Source organism: Neovison vison, chromosome 13, assembly GCF_020171115.1.
Source record: "Neovison vison isolate M4711 chromosome 13, ASM_NN_V1, whole genome shotgun sequence".
NCBI lineage: Eukaryota > Metazoa > Chordata > Mammalia > Carnivora > Mustelidae > Neogale > Neogale vison.
The window spans coordinates 109,999,744-110,022,330 of NC_058103.1; the positions used below are offsets into that span (position 1 = coordinate 109,999,744).

The 22,587-nt window shown below is 37.6% G+C and overlaps 1 protein-coding gene across 4 annotated transcripts in view; it reads left to right on the forward strand.

The window, feature by feature from the left end:
• Positions 1-17,703, forward strand: part of RFX7 (regulatory factor X7) — a 136,634-nt gene extending 118,931 nt beyond the window's left edge. For 3 of the 4 annotated variants that reach the window (XM_044231490.1, XM_044231489.1, XM_044231491.1), the window contains 5 exons: positions 4,559-4,675; positions 5,974-6,058; positions 6,776-6,983; positions 9,805-10,100; positions 11,568-17,703. In XM_044231490.1, coding sequence (XP_044087425.1) covers positions 4,559-4,675; positions 5,974-6,058; positions 6,776-6,983; positions 9,805-10,100; positions 11,568-14,840 — 3,979 coding nt within the window. In that variant the 3' untranslated portion in view covers positions 14,841-17,703. Of the gene's footprint in view, positions 1-4,393; positions 4,439-4,558; positions 4,676-5,973; positions 6,059-6,775; positions 6,984-9,804; positions 10,101-11,567 lie in introns of those variants that run through there. The other variant, XM_044231493.1, reaches the window with a different exon arrangement.
• The last annotated feature ends 4,884 nt before the right edge of the window (positions 17,704-22,587 follow it).

The window sequence follows — 22,587 nt, forward strand, 5'->3', positions numbered from 1 at the left end:
AAAAAAAACCTACCTCAAGGTCATTGGGTGAATTAAATAATTTAATGCATACAGAGCACTCAAAAAAAATATCCAGGTGTGTAAGCTAAGGTAGCCTAAGGCTGTATTTTTGCCCCTAGTGTCCCATGACTTTTGTTTATATTTTTGTAACTTTAAGCAATGTTTAACTTTTATAGTTAATTTGTAAAATGGCATGAATAAACATTAAAGATTCACTTGCTTCCAAAGATTTTGAGTGATGTGTTGATGATCATATTGAAATTGGGCTTCATTTCAAAGTCTTAAAAGCACACTATTTTAAAAAAAATGAGATTAAAAAAAATTTTTTTTAATTTCCTTTTTTAAAAAAAGTTTCATTTTAAGGATGGCAATGGAATGTTAGTTATCCTGTGACTGGACCATTGTTCCTTCCATTTTTTAAGTCTTGGGTAAATATAATCTGACACTGAATTAGGTATCAACTGACAGTTTATCTTTTTTTTTTTTCCTTTCAGATTTGATTTAAATTCAAGTTAGTTCACATGTAGTGGAGTATTGGCTTCAGATGTAGAATTTAGTGACTCATCGGTTGCGGATAACACCCAGTGCTCATTACGTCACATGCCCTCCTGAATGCCCATCACCCAGTTACTCCGAATCCCCCCTAACCTCTCCTCTAGCAACCTTCAGTTTGTTTTCTACAGTGTAGAGTCTCTTATGAGACTCCCTGTCTTTAGTTTTTCTTCCCTTCTCTTACGTTCATCTGTTTTGTTTCTTAAATTCCATATATGTGTGGAATCATATGGTATTTGTCTTTATCTGACTGACTTATTTCACTTAGCAAATGTACATACTATAGTTCTATACACATCACTGCAAATGGCAAGATTTCGCTCTTTTCGGTGACTGAGTAATATTTCAATGTGTGTGTGTGTGTGTGCGCACATTTTTATCCATTCATCAGTTGATGGACATTTGGACTCTTCCCATGTTTTGGCTATTGTGGATAGTGCTGCTTTGAACATTGCGGTGCATGTGCCCTTCAAATCACTATCTTTATATCCTTTGAATAAATACTTAGTAGTTCATTTGCTGAATTGTAGTGTATTTCTGTTTTTAACTTTTTGAGGAACCCTCTACAGTTCTCCAGAGTGGCTATACCAGTTTGCATTCCCACCAACAGTATAAGGGGTTTTTCCCCTTTTTCCCCACATTCTTGCCAGTATCTTTTGTTTCCTGGGTTGTTAATTTTAGCCATTCTGACCATACCTGGTACTATATGTTGCTTGATCAACCTGCAGTTTAAGTTATGAACCAGGAATATCAGATGTAAACTAACTAAGATCTCCACATGACCTGGAATAATTTATAGTTGTTACATAGCACTAGTTTCAAAATTATGAATAAGTAATCTAAAAATATTTCCTCAGATTAAAACAAAATCTTTGAATATCTATATCTTCCCAATGGAGTATGGGTCCTAATAATGAAATACTTTTTCTTTGAAATTTAGAACCACTAAAAATTGAATAAGCCATCTTATAATACAGAGCCCTCCCTATCAGGGGAGGGTATTCACATTGATGTAACCCATCAGTTAGGAGAATGGCATTTCGACATCCATCAGGAAGTTGAACCCTACAACTTCTAAACTCATTGCCAGTTCTGAGAGTTCATAAAGTTAAGGAAATTGAGGACCTGCTCCAGTTATGGTTGCTTTTAATTTGAGACTATGTTTATTTTCTCTTTGACATGTAAGATGTCAAAGTATAGAATTTTGAATTATTAGTAATTTTATTCTTAACATTGCCTACTATTTTTTAGGAGGAATAATTTAAGCTGTTTATATATCTGCAAAGTACTTTTTTTTTTTTTAAAGATTTTATTTATTTATTTGACAGAGAGAAATCACAAGTAGATGGAGAGGCAGGCAGAGAGAGAGAGGGAAGCAGGCTCCCCGCTGAGCAGAGAGCCCGATGCAGGGCTCGATCCCAGGACCCTGAGATCATGACCTGAGCCGAAGGCAGCGGCTTAACCCACTGAGCCACCCAGGCGCCCCTGCAAAGTACTTTTTAATACCTGTCCACTAAAGAGTTTGTTAAAGATAAGTTCATTATTAAAAAATAATAATAAGCATTCTTCCAGAAGGGGGATTCCTCTCTTTTACATGTCCTCCTTATTTTTTAAAGAAAAATTTTTTTATTAATGTCTACACCCAACATGGGGCTCAAACTCTTGACTCCAAGATCAAGAATCATATGCTCTACCAGTTGAACCCACCAGGCACCCCAGAATTCATCTTTTAGTGGAATAAATAAGAATCAAAAAATATTTCACATTCTGAAGTCACACCCAGAATTTAACAAGCAAACTTTGCATTGGTCATTTTGATACTTTGCCGACCTTTCACACGTCCCTTTTGCCAAAGTAAAAAATTTTGGTATACTAGTGTAATGAAAAAGCATTAAAACCTAAATCCCAGAGGGAGAATAGGATAGCTGTATAACTTTTCTCATTAGACTGATTGCCTCCCTTCTCTTTATTTGGTGTTAGGTTTTTTTAGGCCCATCCATATATACCTGTGTTGTCAGAGGAGCTTAGTGGACTGTGTTTTCCTTATTGCCTTATGTGTTTCTTTAAAGTTTCTTATTTTAAGTATGACATAATGTCGTGTTAAGACCTAATGCGACCCTTAAATCTTGTTTTTAATGCTGACAATATAGTGGTGAACCAGATAGATATGGTCATTGCCCTGGTTGAGCATATAGCCTAAGGGAGGAGACAGAGACAACAAGGAAATTGGCTGTTACTTAATATTGTGAGTCTGGAAAAGAAAAAAATGAGTACACTGATAGGTAAATACTGTGAGGGTGTCATAGGAGGGTGCTGCTTTCAATAGGGTCCTTGTTAGAGACACTTCTGAAACAACATTTCAGCTGGGACTTGAAGAATAAGAAAAGTAATTTTTCCAGGTAGAGGGGACGTGTCAAGTCCCTGAGGTGCAAAAAGAACTTCATCTATGGTTTCTTCCTGTTCTGATTTAAACCATAACATTGACTGATTTAACTTGATACTGAAATGGTTATGATTTGATACAATTCATTTAAATTGTCAGCACCAGAAAATAGTCACCTCTTCACTTTGTACCTTAAACCCTGTCCCCTGAACCACTCAGAGTATTACATATAGTCTCAAGTTAAAAATAACATATTTAATCTAATACTTCCTGTAAAGGGAATTCTCAGTACATGTTAGTTCCTTTCCTTTCTCCCTCCTCTTCAACATTGTTGGGAATGTGTTTGCTGGGCAGCTCTTTTCTCCCCACACCTGCACCAGGGGTGTGTGGAATTTGGTGTGGGTAATGGAGGGGCACAGTCAAGAATAATACCATTGTCTCCAAAACCTGCCCCTAGTATCTCTGTTAAGGCTTCCCAGAGTCCCTACCTCATCCTAAGTCTCATCCAATTTGACTTAAATTTAGGTCACTGCAGAAATGTACTACATAAGTATATACTTATATATATTTTATTACATATATAATATAATATAAATATACATATAAGTATATATAATGTTTTCATATACTAGCAACAGCTAGTATATTCAGCAGCCTATAAGAACTAAAGTCCCAGTTACCATTATACCCTGTTCACAGGCATTCCAGTTGTTTTCCCCTTCTCCTTCCTAAATCTCTTTTTGGCTCTCCACTTCATGATATTATCAAGAAGCTGCTCTGGTCAGTGCTGAAAAAGAGGTGAGGTAGGGAAATAGCACTGGATTCCCAGGGATTTCCTCTGATTTCCACTTTGGTGTTGCTCAGGCAGTGCTTCTCTCAAAGGCCTTGGTAGCCAAGACAAGATGTGGCCTTGGCCTGCTGCTGAACTGGCAAAGAAGGGATTGGCTTCTTACCTCTGACTGGCAGATGCAGAGAAAAACAGAACACCTGATTCCAATGGTAGTTAAGACTTGGCTTTTTTCCCTGTTCCCACTTGAAGTTACTGCTTTACAGAGTACTTTTTCCTGGCAATAATAGCAGTGGTAGGGGTGAAGAAAGAACACTGGACCTTCAGAATCTTTCTCTGTGCCTTCATTTTTTCCCCCTTATCAGCAAAATGAGAGTGTTGGTATAGATGATCCCTAAGGTCCCTTTTAAGCAATATGTTTACATTTTAAACCATATAGTTTTGTTACTTTTTTCTGACTTACATAATGTGTACACTGGAAATTATCTCAGTATATGAATTTGGTACTTCTCTGGAAATGTAGAGCCCTACTGGTCAAGCTGGACATACTCAGAGTGTAGGGTTGGATTGTAATTGGACGACTTTGTACTGGGGTTATCTCTTACAGTGAGTTTTTGGGATGCTGTTGAAAGCAGGAGTACTGTGTACCCTGAGGATGAAACAAGCTAACTCAACCTGAGTTAGTCTCCAAAAAGTTATGGCCAGTGAAATTTGTGGTGAGTGACTCAAAGATGTGGTTTTAAATTTTGTTAATGTGGTCAAATTATATTGAAATAGCACTGTCCTGTGTAACTCTGAGTTCTGTTGCTCTAAATTGGTCCCTCCTTCTTTTTCAGGAGCTATTGTGACAATCTTGGTTACCATCCATTAAGTGCTGCTGACTTTGGAAAGATCATGAAAAATGTCTTTCCAAACATGAAGGCACGTCGTCTGGGCACAAGAGGCAAATCTAAATATCCTTTACCAGAATGGTTTTTAGTAATTGCTTTAGTAATCACTTAGAACATCTGCTGTTGTAGGTCAACTAGCAACTATATTTAGAAGTAAATTTAAGTCAACAAATATAAACGACTCAAAATTCTTAGTAGAATAATTGCAGACATTATTTTCCTGGCTACATATCAAACTGCAAGAGAAATAACAAATAGTGGTTTTAGGATTATGATAGATGTCACCATATTCTGTCACTGTAGTGTGTGTTCTTCATGGTCTGGTCTTCTTTTCTTCAACAATAAGGATTAATTGAGATAGGTCACAGTGCGGCTACTGTAAATCACATCAATAAAAGTGAAGAAAGAGGTTAGCTATCTTCTTCCTGTAATTTAGAAACATCAGTATCTCCTTGGCAAAATATACACCATTCAGGAAAAATTCCTGTGGAGCTTGTCCTAGAAGATTATATACTCTTTTAAGTATTTTTTCAGCCAACTATTTAAATCCTGTATTAAAATTAAAGCCAGAGCATAGGAAAGATCCCTCTTGTGACAGAGACATACTTAGTATAAGCAAACAGAAGGAGATGAAAATGAAGAATTTATTAAAGTCCTTTCAACTCTTGGCAGAAGATTGTCAAATAGAGGGTCTCTGTATTAGAAAAATATTATTTCTCTTTACTTAGCCCTTGGCCTTTTTCAAAGCACAGAAACCCGTTTCTGTGGAGATGAGAGGGGAGGGAAAAGAAGGGGGCACTGCTTTTCTAGAACAGATCCAGGTGCTTTCTGCTTACTTGTTGCATGACCTATCCTTATTTTCTGAGTGCAAGCAAAACTGTCTTGATGGGTCTTTGGCATGTTACAGGCGATAATCCTGCGTGTTTCAGTGGAAAAAGAACTGAAAAGGTTAAAGCCCTTGTGACACTCTTAAGAGTTGTTTTTGTCCCAGTGCCCTGGGCTAAAGTTTCCCTGTGCTGTGCCAGGTTTCCATCTGGATATTCTTTTCCTTCTGACCTGTTTGTTAACTGGTGGTTGGCACAACCTATTAGGAACATTTATTCATAAAATTTATAACAGATGAGAATCATTTTTGTTTCATTTAAGAGAATAACCATTCTACAAAGACTGTTCCAGTTTCAAAAGAGTGAAAATGTCCTGAATTTATAATATTGAGGTTTCTCTTACTGAAGAATTCTGAAAGTAGATGTTATCTCGTGTTGACTTTATACTTAATTCATATATGGTTACTTCTCAAATGCTAATTATATATAAGCCAGTTTATTTAATTTAGAATGCTTTAGACCTTAACTGTTGATTACATATTGCTATAGTGGACTAAGGAAAAAAGCCTTTGTTCATATGCCAACACTGCCCAATCTTGATTTTCACAAAACTGGAGATGGGGTAAGAATTCTGCCTTTTCTTTTTCATAAGTAGAATTATACTTTAATATCAGCATTGTAATGCATACTGCATAGTCTCATTTGGGTTAAACCAGGGGCCAGGAACTATGCCTTTTACAAAATAAATGAGACAAAAAATTTATCACTGGCTGAAAATGTTTAACATATGTGACTTAAGTCAACATGACTCAAAAAATTAGGAGGAACATAGGTCTAAACTGGTTTTGAAATATATCCATGATGTATATTGACAATATATATATGGTCAAGAGGAAGAATTAAGTTGTGAGGTAATACAGTATGAATATCTTTTTCCCCCCTTTTTGGTTTACTTATCTATCTAATACCCCCTACGTGTACAAAAGACTTGAGGTGGCCAGAAGTACTAAGAAGAGAAAATACAGCTAGTGGCAGTTTGTTTTATTGTTGTCAGAAAAGGGTTTTAGAAAGATTCATAAGATCCCTTAGCCTTTATATATATTTAATGAGCATTCAGTGTTCAGTCCCAGTGCTGCTGGAGGCTGTGCCCTGGCAGGTGGTGTAGGCATAGGCCTCGTATTTGCATAGCTTTTCTATGCCTGCCAACAGGGCATTTTATACAACTTGGACCCGAAAGATCTAGATTACATCTTCTAATTAAGAATACATGTCTTCGATGTGCTTCAGTTTAATTGCTCTGAACTTTTATAAGTTAACTTTTCCTTTTTCCTTTGTTTAGTTGGAAGGAACTGAACCTTCTGGGCAGCTTCAAAATATTGATGAGGAAGTTATCTCTTCTGCTTGCCGTCTTGTGTGTGAATGGGCCCAGAAAGTGTTAAGCCAGCCGTTTGACACAGTCTTGGAATTAGCCCGCTTCCTTGTAAAAAGTCATTATATAGGTACCAAGTCGATGGCAGCTCTAACGGTAATGGCAGCAGCACCACCAGGTACAAAATGACCACTAACAAGCTAACGCTAAAAAGGACAAAGGTGTTACTGCGTTTTCGAGTTGGTAGCAAAGGAAGTTTCACCACAGAACTTCCTTGTCTTTTTAGTGTTTGTGTGAATTTACCCTCAATTCACTTAACTCTAAGTTCAGATGGTTTGTTGAACTAACAAAAATATTAATAGTTATTTCATTATAAAGCTTAAAGCGATAGTTTTTCTTAGTATATTGCTCTGCTAAAACATGAGACTTCTACGATATAAAATGATGTGCTGTCTTCCTGTTAGAAACTAATACTTAAGAATAAAATGATCTTTGGATAGTGTGAGAGGTGCCTTAGTGTCAAAAAGCAAACTATATGAGGCATTTTTATAAAATAGCAAGTGATTTTTTAAAAAATACACATTCAGATGAATATTTTTGTTCAAATAGGGATTTTTTCATTAGATAGTTTTAGGAATTGACAGTACTGGAATAAACAATTCCCTCCTAAATTAGTAGCTGTGCGAAGTACCTGTTCTGTTGCAGTTTTTAAATATCTCATTTTGGTAATACCTTATAAACCTAAGGAAGAATAAGTAAGTTTTACTATTACTCTAGGAAATTATAAATTCTGTGAAAATACATTAATTGAAACTTGTTTTCCAAAGATGAGTCTTCTGATTATTAAATATAATTTAAAGTCATAATAAATTTCTCCCAGCCAGAATTATAGTTTCTTAAATAACTTCACTTTTTAAAAATATTAATAATTTTAACAGTTTTTTTCCTTTAGTTTATATTTATCAGGAGCTTTACATATTTTGTGGGGGGGGTTATATAAGTGTTCTGTCCTCTCACCTTATTGTCATTTGAGGACCTGATTCAGCAAAATAATCTCTGATAAATAAACTGTGTGACTTAAATCTGCTCACTTATACTTACACGTGAATAGGAGAGCACTTGGGTAGCCTTATCTAGCTAGGTAACTTTTCATATGTTACCTCATTTCTTCCCCCAGTAGTCCTCTGAGACAGGTGATATTAAATCCCATTTTACAGATCAGGAAATAGGTGTAGGGAAGTTAAGTAATTTGTGCATGGCCAGATAAGCAGTGGGACCAGGATTTGAATTCCAGTTTGTTGGTCTCAAAAGCCCAGGTTAACTGCATTACATCATGCTGTCTTCTTATCTTCTGGTGAAATAGGGTTTTAAAAGATAGGGCCCTTCAGCTTCCTGTGTTCTCATTCTCTTACCCCTACTGACGCCCAATTAGTACTTGAACAGACTGAGGACTTAGGAGAGATCATGGAAAAAGAAACGTCTCCGTCTTATTTTCCTCATTGTTCACAAAGTTTTGACTGAAAGAAGTAATGAATGATGGGATGAATGAATTTTTAAAGCATAAGTATAAAGAAGGGTGTTTTTAAACAAAAATACTAAAAATTTCATATGTAAACATGTTTCACTTTGTGAAAGCATTCAGTAGTTTAGCAATTACATCATTACTCAAAACGTTTTTAGACTCTTAAAATTTTTGTTCCCAACCCACTGCCATATATTTTTTTTAATACCTTTGGTGATTAATCTTCATCCTTTGAAGGTGAATTTGGTTTTTTATAAATATAGTCTCCATATTAAGAACAGGTTGTGTTACAAATGTCCTTTTGTAAGTCAGCTGCTTGGAAATCATTCCTGTCCAGAAACTCTGGCAGGAGGGAGACAGCTGAGCTTTGAGCCATTGGCAGAGGCTTTTGGGTGCAGGTGCTGAGAAGCCAGAGCCTAGGCTGGGGGCCAAGAAGGAGCAGTACAATTTGAGGTTGATTTGAAGAGAAAAAAAATGGTACTTAGGTGATCAAAAGGGGGTCAAAAGATGAGGGATTATTGAGGAGTGAGTATGTGGGAAAGAGTTTAAGTCACTTCTTTCTCTCCCTCCTGTCCCCTCTCACAAGATGAAAAGCAATAAGTGGGCCAGGGAAAGGTGTACCAGAAGGATGGTGTGGTCCTCCCCTTTTCTCTCCACTGTTTTTACTAGCCACAGCTTACTCTTTGTGATGATTGTAATGATATTCCCTAAATGTGAGATGAGCATTTCAAAAAATTAATTGTATTATATCTTCACTGTTCTTAACTTAAAATCTATCTTTTGCTTAGTTTATCATTCCTTTTTTTCCTCAATGTTGCTCTTTACTACTGCTTTGAAAAGTTTTCTCAGTGACACTGTTTCAAAATACCTTAACCTTAGTTTTATGCAGAAGCTCGGCTTAACTACTCCTGTGTCATACTGGAATAATTGTATAGTAACAGTTAAAATATTACTTCTTTGTGAATTGGTAGAATTAAACACTTATTTTCCCTATATGCTTTCTTTCTAAATGTGAATGATTTCAGCAGATATTTATTGAATGCCCCATGTAAGCTGAATATTTAAATCACAAAAATGCATGCGTTTCTAATTAGAGAATTGGGGAAGAAAATTTCTGACATCTGATAAGACGAGAAACATGCTCCCTTGGTATTTATTTATCTTAACTTCTGCATATTTAGAACATAGCTACTACTCTTTTCAAAATCTTCAACTGTTATTGCTGATTTAACTGAAACGTCCTCTGAGTTGAACCATATTTTAATGTGTCACTTAAAACCATATTGACAAATGTTTTTAAACTGGAAGTCTAACACTTAGGCTTTAAAAAGAGATTGTGAGTTAAAATTTGCCAATTTTGGATGCCGATTTGGATTTATATAGCCGGTAGATGGCTATATAGTCAAAGAAATTGAGTTGTGACTGCCTTCCATGCAACAGAGTATTTATTTTAGCTTTCTTTTCTGTTTATTTTCAGGAATTAAAGGAATTACTCAGCCGTCTGCTTTTATACCTACAGCTGAGAGTAATTCTTTTCAGCCTCAAGTGAAGACTTTGCCTTCTCCTATTGATGCTAAACAGCAATTGCAACGGAAAATTCAGAAGAAGCAGCAAGAACAGAAACTACAGTCCCCTTTGCCAGGAGAATCCTCAGGCAAAAAACCAGAAGGCGCTACCACCAATGGAGTAACTAATCTTTCTAATGGAAATCCTGCAATCCTTTCTCCTCAGCCTATTGGTATCGTTGTGGCAGCTGTCCCTAGTCCCATTCCGGTAATATCATTATTAAATAGTGTTAGACCTCACTGGGATGGTGGGAGATCATTTGTTTAATTAAAAGTGGCCCATGAGAAGGAGGCAAGTATAGATTCAGTTACAGACTGATTTTGTGAGTACAGATAGATTCCGCTTCCGTCAGTGGTCTTTTAAAGATTTTATTTATTTATTTGAGAAAGAGAGAGAGCCACGTGCACAAGTATGAACAGGGGGAGGGGCAGACTGAAAGAGAATCTCAAGCAGAATTCCCGCTCAGTCTAGAGCCTGACCCCGGGCTCGATCCCACTGTCCTGAGATCATGATCTGAGCTGAAATCTAGAGTCCAACGCCTAACTGACTGAGTCACCCAGGCGCCCTGTCAGTTGTTTTTTCACAATATATGATATTGATTACAAAGCAAGCTATAAAATGAACACAAGTGAAAATACAAAGATTTGAGATGTGCACAGTATGCACACATAACCAGTCAGAGCTTTATGTAAGAGAAGAGTCATTTTTAGAATTGTCATCCCTAGCTAAGCCAAGATGATCAAGTGCAAACTTTTTTTGGTTTAAACTTTTCTTTTTAACATTCAGTTGGAGCAGAATTATAATGCAGATTGATAACACTTTAATATAGATGTATTGCTGTGGCTTGCTGGACACAGGACCTTAGACAAGTGCCTTAGCTGTTCTGAATCTGTTTCCTTATTTCCAAACAGAGGGTATAGTCTCCTTTCCTGTCTCACACAACTGAGGTTGTGATGAGGGCATCATAACCTCAGTTGTGTTTTAAATGAGACTTTTAAAATGAGAGGACATCATGCTAAAGCTAGGTTGTTTTTTATGTTATCATTGATGATATCATTAAGGAGATCTGTTTATCTTTGTTTTTCTTATCATCATAATCATCATGTCAATAAAACATTGCATATGTTGTAACCACACTTGTATGCTGTTCATTGTAGAGCAAACTTGGAAAGACAGTAGTTTTATCTGAGACTGTATCCACAGTGGTTTAATTACTAATGTGTAATGACATTATGACTGCCCCCTCTTGAGTGAGTCACTTTCTTGGCCCAGAGGTAGATATCTTTATAGTTGCATATTTTTTCAAGATTTTATCTTCTCTTCCTATAACCTTAAAAATGATGATTTTGACAAGCAGTCATCACAAATGTGAAGTTTTTAATCTTGTTTATTTGAAAGGTAGCTTACTGATTTTCTTATATTTTATAACTATATTGCACTGTGTTGCAGTTTTTATATTTATGTGTCTGTATAGAACTGGATCTAACATATATAGAGATACCTATAGTTATCTAGATACATAAGTAGATAGATATAGAACTCTTGTCTAATAAAGGAAGTATTCTTTTTCTTTTTAACATTACATTTATTAAATGCCTTAATGCTATCAAATATGTGAATTACTGTTTATATCCTAGACTTGTTAAATCTTTTTTGTTTTCTACCTTCTAACAGGTCCAGAGAACCAGGCAGTTGGTAACTTCACCAAGTCCAATGAGTTCTTCTGATGGCAAAGTTCTTCCCCTCAATGTACAAGTGGTCACTCAGCACATGCAGTCTGTGAAACAGGCACCAAAGACTCCTCAGAACGTTCCAGCCAGTCCTGGTGGGGATCGTTCTGCCCGGCACCGCTACCCTCAGATCTTACCCAAACCAGCCAACACCAGTGCACTCACCATTCGCTCCCCAACTACTGTCCTCTTTACTAGCAGTCCCATCAAAACTGCTGTTGTACCCACTTCACACATGAGTTCTCTAAATGTGGTGAAAATGACAGCAATATCCCTCACACCCAGCAACAGTAGTGCCCCTCTTAAACATTCTGCCTCAGTAAACAGTGCTACAGGAACAACAGAAGAATCAAGGACCATTCCACAGATCAAGAATGGTTCTGTTGTTTCGCTTCAGTCACCGGGGTCCAGGACCAGCAGCAGTGGGGGAGCATCTGCCGTGGAAGTCAAAATGGAACCTGAAGCACCATCAGATGAGCATCCTGGACAGTGCCAAGAGAACTCTGAGGGGACTAAAGCTCCCAAAACAGCAGCTGGTGCCCTTCTGGGACAGAAAAGTAATACAGATGGAGTAGTGCAAAAACCTTCAAACGAAGGTGTCCTTGAAGTAAAAGCAACTAAGATCTGTGACCAGAGGACCAAATGTAAAAGTCGCTGTAGTGAAACTCTGCCAGGCACTTCAACAGGCAATAATCCAAGCACTGTCACCCTCTCAGTTGCCACTCAGAACTTAACTTTCACCAGCACCACCTCACCAGCTAATGGTGACTCAATAAATAAAGACCCTAAATTATGCACTAAAAGTCCAAGAAAGCGACTGTCTTCTGCATTGCAAGAGTCCCAGGTGCCTCCCATAAAGAAACCAATTGTGGAACAGCTTTCTCCAGTTCTCATAGAAGGTCAGAAACCAGGCAGTGTTGAGAAGGACCAAAAGGTTCCACATTCAGGGAAAATAGAAAGTTCAACAGCCGGTGCTCAGATTCCTAGCAAGGTATCAATAAATGTCAACTCACACATAGTGGCAAATCGACCCTTGAATTCTGCTCTCATTGCCGGTGATTCAGCTTCAGAACAGCAAACACCATCATCATCTCCAGATATAAAAGTAAAACTTGAAGGGAATGTCTTTCTTTTGGACAGTGATTCAAAACCAGATGGCAGCTTTAATTCAAATGAATGGCAACAGGTCAGTAAGGATTCTGAGTTTATATCTGCCGGCTGTGAACAACAGCAAGATATCAGTGTTATGACAATTCCTGAGCACTCTGATATCAATGACTTAGAGAAATCTGTTTGGGAATTAGAAGGAATGCCACAGGACACATATACCCAGCAGCTGCATAGCCAGATACAAGAATCTTCTTTGAATCAAATACAAGCACAGTCTTCAGATCAGTTACCTCTACAGTCTGAACTGAAAGAGTTTGAGCCTTCTGTTTCCCAAACAAATGAAAGCTACTTTCCTTTTGATGATGAGCTTACACAAGATAGTATTGTGGAAGAGCTGGTGCTTATGGAGCAGCAAATATCAATGAACAATTCTCATTCTTACGGTAACTGTTTGGGAATGGGCCTTCAGAGTCAGTCTGTAACCCCAGGAGCTCCAATGTCATCTCATGCCTCCAGTACCCACTTCTATCATCCAATCCATAGCAATGGCACTCCAATCCACACACCCACACCCACTCCTACCCCAACCCCAACTCCGACCCCGACCCCGACCCCGACATCAGAAATGATTGCTGGCTCTCAGAGTCTGTCACGGGAGAGCCCTTGCTCCAGGCTAGCCCAGACCACACCTGTGGATAGTGCTTTAGGAAGTAGCCGACACACACCCATCGGTACTCCACATTCTAACTGCAGCAGTAGTGTCCCTCCCAGCCCTGTTGAATGCAGGAATCCATTTGCGTTTACCCCAATAAGCTCCAGTATGGCGTACCATGATGCCAGCATTATCTCAAGTAGTCCTGTGAAACCAATGCAAAGACCCATGGCCACACACCCTGACAAAACCAAGCTTGAATGGATGAATAATGGGTATAGTGGGGTTAGTAATTCATCGGTTTCTGGCCATGGCATTCTCCCAAGCTATCAGGAACTAGTGGAAGACCGTTTCAGGAAACCTCATGCTTTTGCTGTGCCTGGACAGTCTTACCAGTCTCAATCCAGACATCATGACACTCATTTCGGTCGTTTGACTCCTGTCTCTCCTGTGCAGCATCAAGGTGCCACTGTAAATAACACCAACAAACAGGAGGGTTTTGCAGTTCCTGCCCCTCTGGATAATAAAGGAACTAACTCATCTGCCAGCAGCAACTTCAGATGCCGGAGTGTGAGCCCTGCTGTTCATCGCCAACGTAATCTTAGTGGAAGCACCCTGTATCCAGTATCTAATATCCCCCGATCTAATGTGACCCCCTTTGGAAGTCCGGTAACCCCAGAAGTTCACGTTTTCACAAATGTTCACACAGATGCATGTGCCAACAACATAGCTCAAAGAAGTCAGTCAGTTCCATTGACAGTCATGATGCAGACGGCCTTCCCAAATGCTCTTCAGAAGCAAACAAACAGTAAAAAAATAACCAACGTTTTGTTGAGTAAACTTGATTCTGACAATGACGATGCAGTGAGAGGTTTGGGCATGAACAACCTGCCCTCTAATTACACAGCCCGGATGAATCTCACTCAGATTTTGGAAACTTCCACTGTTTTTCCTAGTGCCAATCCACAGAATATGATCGATTCCAGCACTTCTGTTTATGAATTCCAAACACCATCTTACCTCACTAAAAGTAATAGCACCGATCAGATCAGTTTCTCTCCTGGAGATAATCAAGCACAATCAGAAATCGGAGAGCAACAATTAGATTTCAATAGCACTGTTAAAGACCTGTTGAGTGGAGACGGCTTGCAAACCAACCAGCCGCTGGTAGGTCAGGTAGCATCTGATCTCACTAATACTGCATCTGATTTCTCTAGTGATATCAGGTTGTCTTCTGAGCTCTCAGGCAGCATCAATGATTTGAACACTTTAGACCCAAACCTACTGTTTGATCCAGGTCGCCAGCAGGGACAAGATGATGAAGCTACACTGGAAGAATTAAAGAATGACCCATTATTTCAACAAATCTGCAGTGAATCCATGAGCTCTATGACTTCATCAGGTTTTGAGTGGATAGAAAGCAAGGACCATCCTACTGTTGAAATGTTGGGTTAAATAGTGTTTTATAATATGTAGCACACTGTATCTAAAGACATATGTATTGTATTTGTCTTAATGGAAGTGCCTCCCGCAGCAGAAACACTTAACTATTAATTGTGACATTTTAAAAGAGTTTGCTGCAGAAGTGGTTTCTTCTTCAGTAGGAAATGGTTAGACTCGCCTCAGTTCTTAACAAATTTCTGAAGACAGTAGGCTGTAGAAGAGCAAGTATTAGGTTTTAAATTTTGTAATGTTCCCCCATTTAATCACATTGTTTGCTAGTAAACAGTTGACTAACCAGCTTTTACAAGAGCAGTCTCCATCTTTATTTTGTATAAGTTCATTTTAATTCATCAGTTGATCTGCACAGAATGTAGAGGAAACCATTGATTTTAGGTCTAGGCTATTTTTTGTTGTTGGCATTATCTTTTAGATATGAAATCATAGCTAAGGTAAACTGTAGACAAGAAGGTCTTCCTTGAAGCAGGGATAATATTCAGGTTATTATCGGTATTTAGGCTTGAAGCATAGAGCTACTGTAGAATGAAAAAAAAAAATCTCTGTAGGACTTTCTGGGACTTGAGTACCATTTGCACCTGCATTTTGAAGGGCTTAAATAGGAGAAAATAATGGGAAATTAAATATTAATTTAAGGAAAGCAAAAAGCTGCACTAAAATTTTTTAAAGGAAAAACTAGTAGCCATTTCTATTTGTGACCTTGCATTAGTCTTATTTTGAAATTTATTTTTAATATGGAGCCAGCAAACACACAGAGACGTGTGTATGTGTGCTCACACACACAGACAACTGAATAACTCTAAATATTATAGTTTAATAGAACAAATAAAAGCATGTTGGAAAAATACTTTATGTTTTATTATCTGGTAGTTGAGATAGGAGAATTTAGAAGGAAAATAAAAGCATTTTCTTAGTTTCATCACAGTGGCTAAATGCAGGTATTAAAATTCTATTTAAGATTAATTTGAAGTTTTTAATTATAATATTTCTAAGTCCTCAATTTAGTGACTGACTCCTTCGCTCCTGAACATAGTAATACTAGTTGATCATGGGATCCCTTTGAAAAACAAATAAACCGGAGGGAGATAACATAAAAAAACAAACAAAAAACATTTCACCACCTGAGGTCCGAAGCCACAAATCTTTATGTCGCTGATAAAACAAAGGGGATATCAATAGTACTTGAAGAAGAGGAGCATTTTATTACATGCTTAATTTATTTATTGTGATAACCACAATTGCAAAAGAAGCACTCAGGATGTGTTTTAAAATGTTTCTCTGTATGGCTCCCATTTTGTTTTATGAATAATTATTTATGAATTTCTTGTTGACACAACTCTGCTCACTAGTTGACAGCTTCATTTGAGTGAAGTTAGGGTTACTTTCAAATAGATTTAAAAATTGCCATTAAGTTTTTAAAGCTAACATTAAACCATTGCTATGCTACCTTGAACCTAGCTAGCTAAGCTTTCCTTTACCTTAATTAGTAAGCCAATCAGAAGACTACAATCAATGAATATTTAACAAATGTGATGAAGGGTTTAATTTAATAAGGTTTCATTGTTCAATAAATTTGCAAGGTAGGGTATTAACATATTTTGATAAATAAACGGTGCTAGGGTTGGCTCAGAGGTTTATATATTGGTATGTCTTAGTTATCGGCATTTGTGTGTGTTTGCTGTTATCTTGATTTAATGATCTGTTAGATATTTTTTCTTGATGCTAGTTATTTCTTCACTGTACATTGAGACACAGCACTACTGCACACCAAAGTATGCAATACCCAAAGGAAACTGTGTGATTTCTCTTAACAAATGATGGGAGCCTTTCTATATGAGATACTCTGAAAAGGAGATTTTGAGGCCATTCTAATCCCTTGTTTACATTATTAGCTTCCTACTAATATAAAAATAATGGAAATCTTTTTTTATAAAAATATAAAAGACTGGAGGATTTTTAACCCTCTGTACAGTATTGCAGCAAACACTTTAAATTTGGTTGAATTCGTCCAGCAAACTTTCTGGGGTTCATATATTGCACTAAATTTGTTGAACCTGTGGTAGGCACATCTCTTAGGATAAATGCAACCAATACAGTCCACAGATTAAACTTTTTAAATGTGTTTCATTATGAAAAGACAAAATGTCATCAAAGTGACAGATAAAATTGTCTTATGTAGCAATGTGCATTGATCTCAATGAGATATTTCTATTTCTTATTCTCTTACATGAGAATATTACAGCAGGAAGAATTAAGTTTAGTTTGCTTCACCATGTTAATACATGATCACAAAATGTGCATGAGTGTTATTGACTTATCTTGTACAGTACTAGGTATTCCTGTAACCACTTTTTTTTTTCTTGGCTGTATTAAAACTGGTTCAGTGTTAACCAGGCAAGCATAGTTATTCACAAGTTATTTACTTTTTTATGTTTACTAATTCTGCTTAGTTACTGTTGAATATGTTCTTTTCTTCAAATTATTTTCATTGTTTTCATGTTTAAAACATTTTTCATACTGTTTATCATGATAAGACTTCATGAAGTAAATAATTTTGCATATAATTGCAATAAGCACTGACTTTTGAACTGAAAAGAAGGAAAGTTTTTTTTTTTGTGCAGTGCATCTGAGGTTCATATAATAGTCTTGTACTATAATGTGCTTTACTACACCATAAATGACAAAAAAACAAGCCCTGTTTCATGTTTTCATTTAGTGCAAAAAGTCAGATTTCCCCAGTGTTTTGTTGTCTGTTGTACCTGCTGAAACTACAGTAGTTGAATATTGCAGTAGCATTTCAGTTCTCTTTTTTTATTGAAAGTGCTCAAAAATTGTTTTTTAAATGTTTTCAAAAACAATTAAAAACATTTTATATTAAACTGACTGGGTCTTAAGGTGATTTGTGGGATCTGTCTTACACAGGCAGTGTGCCATTTTCAAACAGACCTGATGCAATTCTTCCTTAGGTCTCATGAAATTCATAGAAATGAATAAAAGTCAGCACAAGGCTGAACAACGCTCTTCACTATTAATCCAGAAGGATACACAGATCTTGTTTTATTCATCACTCTGCTATCCTCTTAGGATGTATTACTGATGAGTCGGACATGGCATGGAGCTTCATGTTGCCCCCCCCCCAAAAAAAAAATCTCTGCTTTTGCTTATTTCAACAGCTAGTCTGTGGAGTACCTGAATATGTATATTTTTGAAGCTTTGAATAGAAAAATAGTAGGAAAACAGTGGAGAAAATTCTAAAGCACAGCTATGCCCCCAAAGCAGCATAGGCATTTTGGTGAACTCAAAATACAAAATACACTGAAACTCATGATGCAGGACCCAGGAGTCGTAGGTGTGGAATCAGAAATGAGCAGATAGAAATTTCAGCTCCTCCAGAGTAATGACACCAGGATCTGAGATGGAGATTCCTCACTCCTGAGATTAAGATGCAGCAATAACCAGTGCCTGGGACCATAACTTCTCCTGTAGTCAGGACCTGAGCCAAACAGTCTGCTCCTCTGTGTAAGCAGATCTGTGTAGAACTGGGATAGCCCCACTGTCGCCCCAGGACTGCAACCCTGACTGTAGACAGGTGGAAGAAGCAATTACAAGAGGAAAGAAGAGAATAGAGATTGAGAAGAGCAGAGATAAGAAGCAGGAGGACTCCCACACAAAATAAGCCTACAAACCAAAATTCTGAAGTACTGGAAGAAAACAACTAATCCTAAGAAAGATCATCAGCACTTAAGATAAAAGTAATGAGCTACCTGGATGTTAACTTTAAAATAGGTATGTTAGGATCCTCAGTGACTTTTTTTTTTTTTTAATGATCAAGAGCAAGCAAACAAGAGCCAGTGGTTACAGTGAACCAATAAGAAAATCGAGGTTGGGGGTGGGGGGCAGGTGGAATACTGTGTAGTATCTGAGGTGCTCTGGGCTGCACATTACAGAAAACCTAACCCTGGCTTAAACCATAAAGACGTTTACTTTTAGCTTACTTTTGAAGATAGGTCGTCAGGGTTTCATTCAGGGGCTCAGTATTCTCAAGAACTCTCTGCTGCATCATCAGCTTTCTGTGTGTTGCATGGTGGTCACAAGAGGCCTATCACAGCTCCAAGCTTTATATCTTCATACATCCCAAACAAGGTGGTAAGGGCAGCTCCCAGCCTTTGATCAAAGAAAAAAATCCTTACCAGAATCTCCCATTGGCAACTGCCTCCTCACCCTCCAGGCCCTCTTTAGTCTTTTTGGACAAAACAAGTTCAAAGGTTCACCTGAAAGCCAGTCAGTTTAGATGCTTGATTCATCCTTCTATAACTAGAGGAAGGGCCCATCTCTGGTCATCCACCTAATGAGTTCCATAACTTAGGAAAGATACCAAAGCCTCAAGATCTTGTTCCCACCTTTGAGGGGCTCACAGTTTTATAAAGAACTACTTACATATACTTCTCAAACTACATGTATATACTTTTCATAATTATGTATGTCCCAATACAATATGCTGTATAGAAGAAAAGTGACAGTTCACACTGAGAAGCTAAGAATAGAACAAAAGAAGGTTCATGGTATAGGGACTACATTTAGAAATAGCTGTTAACTGGTGGAAACCCTTAACTGATATCCTGCCTTCTCTGAATTAAACAATCAGGTATTAGTATCATAAATGCAAATTGCCTAAGCACCTGTTACCATGATAGAAGACCAAAATTTTTATTTTGTTAAATATATGAATCAGAGATTGATTTTTATGTCCATTGCTCTAAATGAATTTTTAAATAACTAGAATGGGGTCATTTATCGATATTACATAATCTGAGATTTTTCTAAATACGCATATGACCAGCCCTGGAGCTATAGCCTGCATCTAAGGATGGAAAGGGAAAAACTGACTACAAATTTTAACATAGATTTTCTTTCTAAGAAGTACTTCATTTTGGAGAGAAAGGAAAATTTTACAACTGTATCATGACAATGGTATCACTATTATATATAGAATATTTTCTTGCAGTAGGCCTTCTATTAAGTATTTTGCACATTTTCCTCACCTCAGGATAATTCTCAAAGAATATCTTTTCAGATGAGAAAATTTTGGCTTGGGGTTAACTGGTAGGGATGATAGCTAATAACAGGAAGAGCCAGGGTTATAACTTGATTCCAAAGCCTATTTGTAACCATTATGCTATACTTAAGATATTTTTTCAAATGACCTACTGTAGTAGTACGTAGTTTTATTTGGTGGGTTTTTTGACATTTTTCTTCTGGTTTAAAATTTAGAATTAGGTTTGATTTTGTGGGCATTTTATTTCTCTTAAACCTCTAATCCTCTATCTCTTACACTTCCTTTTCACTTCTGTTGCTTTGGGATTTCACCTGTATTTTTTAACTTTCCCCTACATTATTTAGTTCGTTTTTCCACCATGGAAATACATGCCATAATGTACTGGAAGTCAAGGGAGAAAATAAGATTTACACACAAAATTGGGTTTTATGCACAACTTTGCAAGTACATTTTTTTTTAAGATTTTTTTTATTTACTTGCCAGAGATCACAAGTAGGCAGAGAAGTGGGGGGGAAGCAGGCTCCCCGCTGAGCAGAGAGGCCCGAAGTGGAGCTCGATCCCAGGACCCTGGGATCATGACCTGAGCCGAAGGCAGAGGCTTTAACCCACTGAGCCACCCAGATGCCCCCTGCAAGTACATTTCTTAGAGGTAAGAAATATTTCAGGAAATAAAAACTAGGCTGTTTGTTGAATAAATGATAAAGCACCTAAAATATGTCAGTCTCTGTGCCAGTTGCTAAAAAAGATATTTTGAGATTTTACAGTATAAAGAAGACGCAAATGAACACACTTGCCGGATGCAGTGCGCTCACTACAGCAGAGATGGCTGTTTGCCACTGATGACATCCTAGCCATCTGCATGAAAGACTACATTTACCAGCTTCCCTTGTTAAGTGGGCCACTTAAAAGTGCTCAACCAGAAGGATGTCATCAAAAGATTGGTGTGCAAGTTTCTCTGAAGTGTACTTGCCCTCCTTCCTCCCTGCTGCCTGGAAAGCACCTGTGATGACTAGAAGAACTCTGGTTAGCTCCCGGGTCTTGAGGTAAAGCCACAGACGATGGATGATGGAGTGACAATATGGAAGGAGACCGAGGCCCTGATGACAGGGAAACTGCCTGCTAGTTGTGACAGCTTGCCTCTGAATGTGTTTTTCATGAGATATTTTTTTAAAGATTTTATTTATTTATTTGAGAGCAAGAACACAAACAGGAGGAGGGACAGAGGGAGAAGGAGTCTCCCCTCTGAGCTGAAGGCAAACAATGGACTGAGCCACCCTGGCACCCCAAGAGAGAAATTTCTTACAGGTTTAACTCATATAGTTATTTTGACTGTTCTGTCACAACACAAATCCAAATTATAACAGGTTTTCAGCAGTGGCAGGAAATATTAGATTAGCTTGAGGATCACTAAACCATCATGGATTCCCCTCAAGAATGGCAAAAACTGCATCTCTTTTTCATTGGAACTGGTAAATTATGAGAGGCTCTTAAGAACGAATACCCTGAGTATAGCACAGCACTTGAATACTGTTTCATAGCTCTCCAAAAAAGAGAGACAGAGACAAAGAAGGATAAAACATAAGATTAGGGGGATTATAGACTGCTTAAATAATTGAAGAGAATTAATGAATCAAAGTAAAAGGCATTACAACATTCTGGTCATTGGTTTCAAACCTGGTTTTAAGTCTCAATTCTGCCATCTATAACCTGGGCAAGTTACTTAGATATGAGTTATGATATCCATCTGGAGAGTATTTCCTAGTAGTGGCCCACATGGTTCTAGACCACTTGTTATTTTTGCCAGTATCTTGAATGAAGACAAAGTTTTCTATGGTAAATATTGTGGACTGGCTTGCTCAGTTTCTGTCCCAGAGTTTTTCTGATACGCAGATCCTGAGAAGCCAAAAACTACATTTTCTTGACTTCTTCACAGCTTAGATTCTGGATATGAATTATATTCCATCTATCAGGCGCATTTCTGAAAGATCTGGAAGACAAAAGTGAAGCAGAAGCTATCTTCCTACTTGCCTTCAGTGACTTCCTTGCAAACAAGCTCACAGTCACAAAGTTTTTCAGCAGCAGTGTTCTTCAGGTCATTCTTGAGATTCTTACATATCAAGGGCGCACATTCCATTGCCAAGCCACCAATTCTGTGAATGTCAAGATTCAGTCAAGTGGTGGCAGTGATGGTAGCAGCAAGCAATATCAGCAGCTTCCTGGTCTACCTTCGTGGTCTCTGGAGTGATTCCAGGTATGAACTCATTCCTTTAATGGTCAACTACCAGGTTCTTCTGGGAGTGATTTCTTGAGGCACAGCCTGAAGATTATGTATAAGCACCTAATTCCCTGCATTGAATCTTTTTTCTGCTTAAAATACCTAGAATAAGCATTTCCTGCACTTATCTCTTAGCATATGCCTGTAGGAGTCAAGAACATCTGAAATCTAGACCTGGTTCTGTCATTCTTTCCCCCTTTCTGTACTTAATTACGAATAATGGTCACTGTACTGGTTACTTCCAAGAATCTTTTATGAATTTCAGTAGGATATGACAATATTTTGTAAACTCTACATATAAGCTCTTATGATTGTTACAAAAAGGCAGGCATTTATCTACAAGAGGGAAACATATTTTTCTTTTTAGCACATAAGTGTTATGTTTTACTTGAAGCCACAAACCCACATCCATC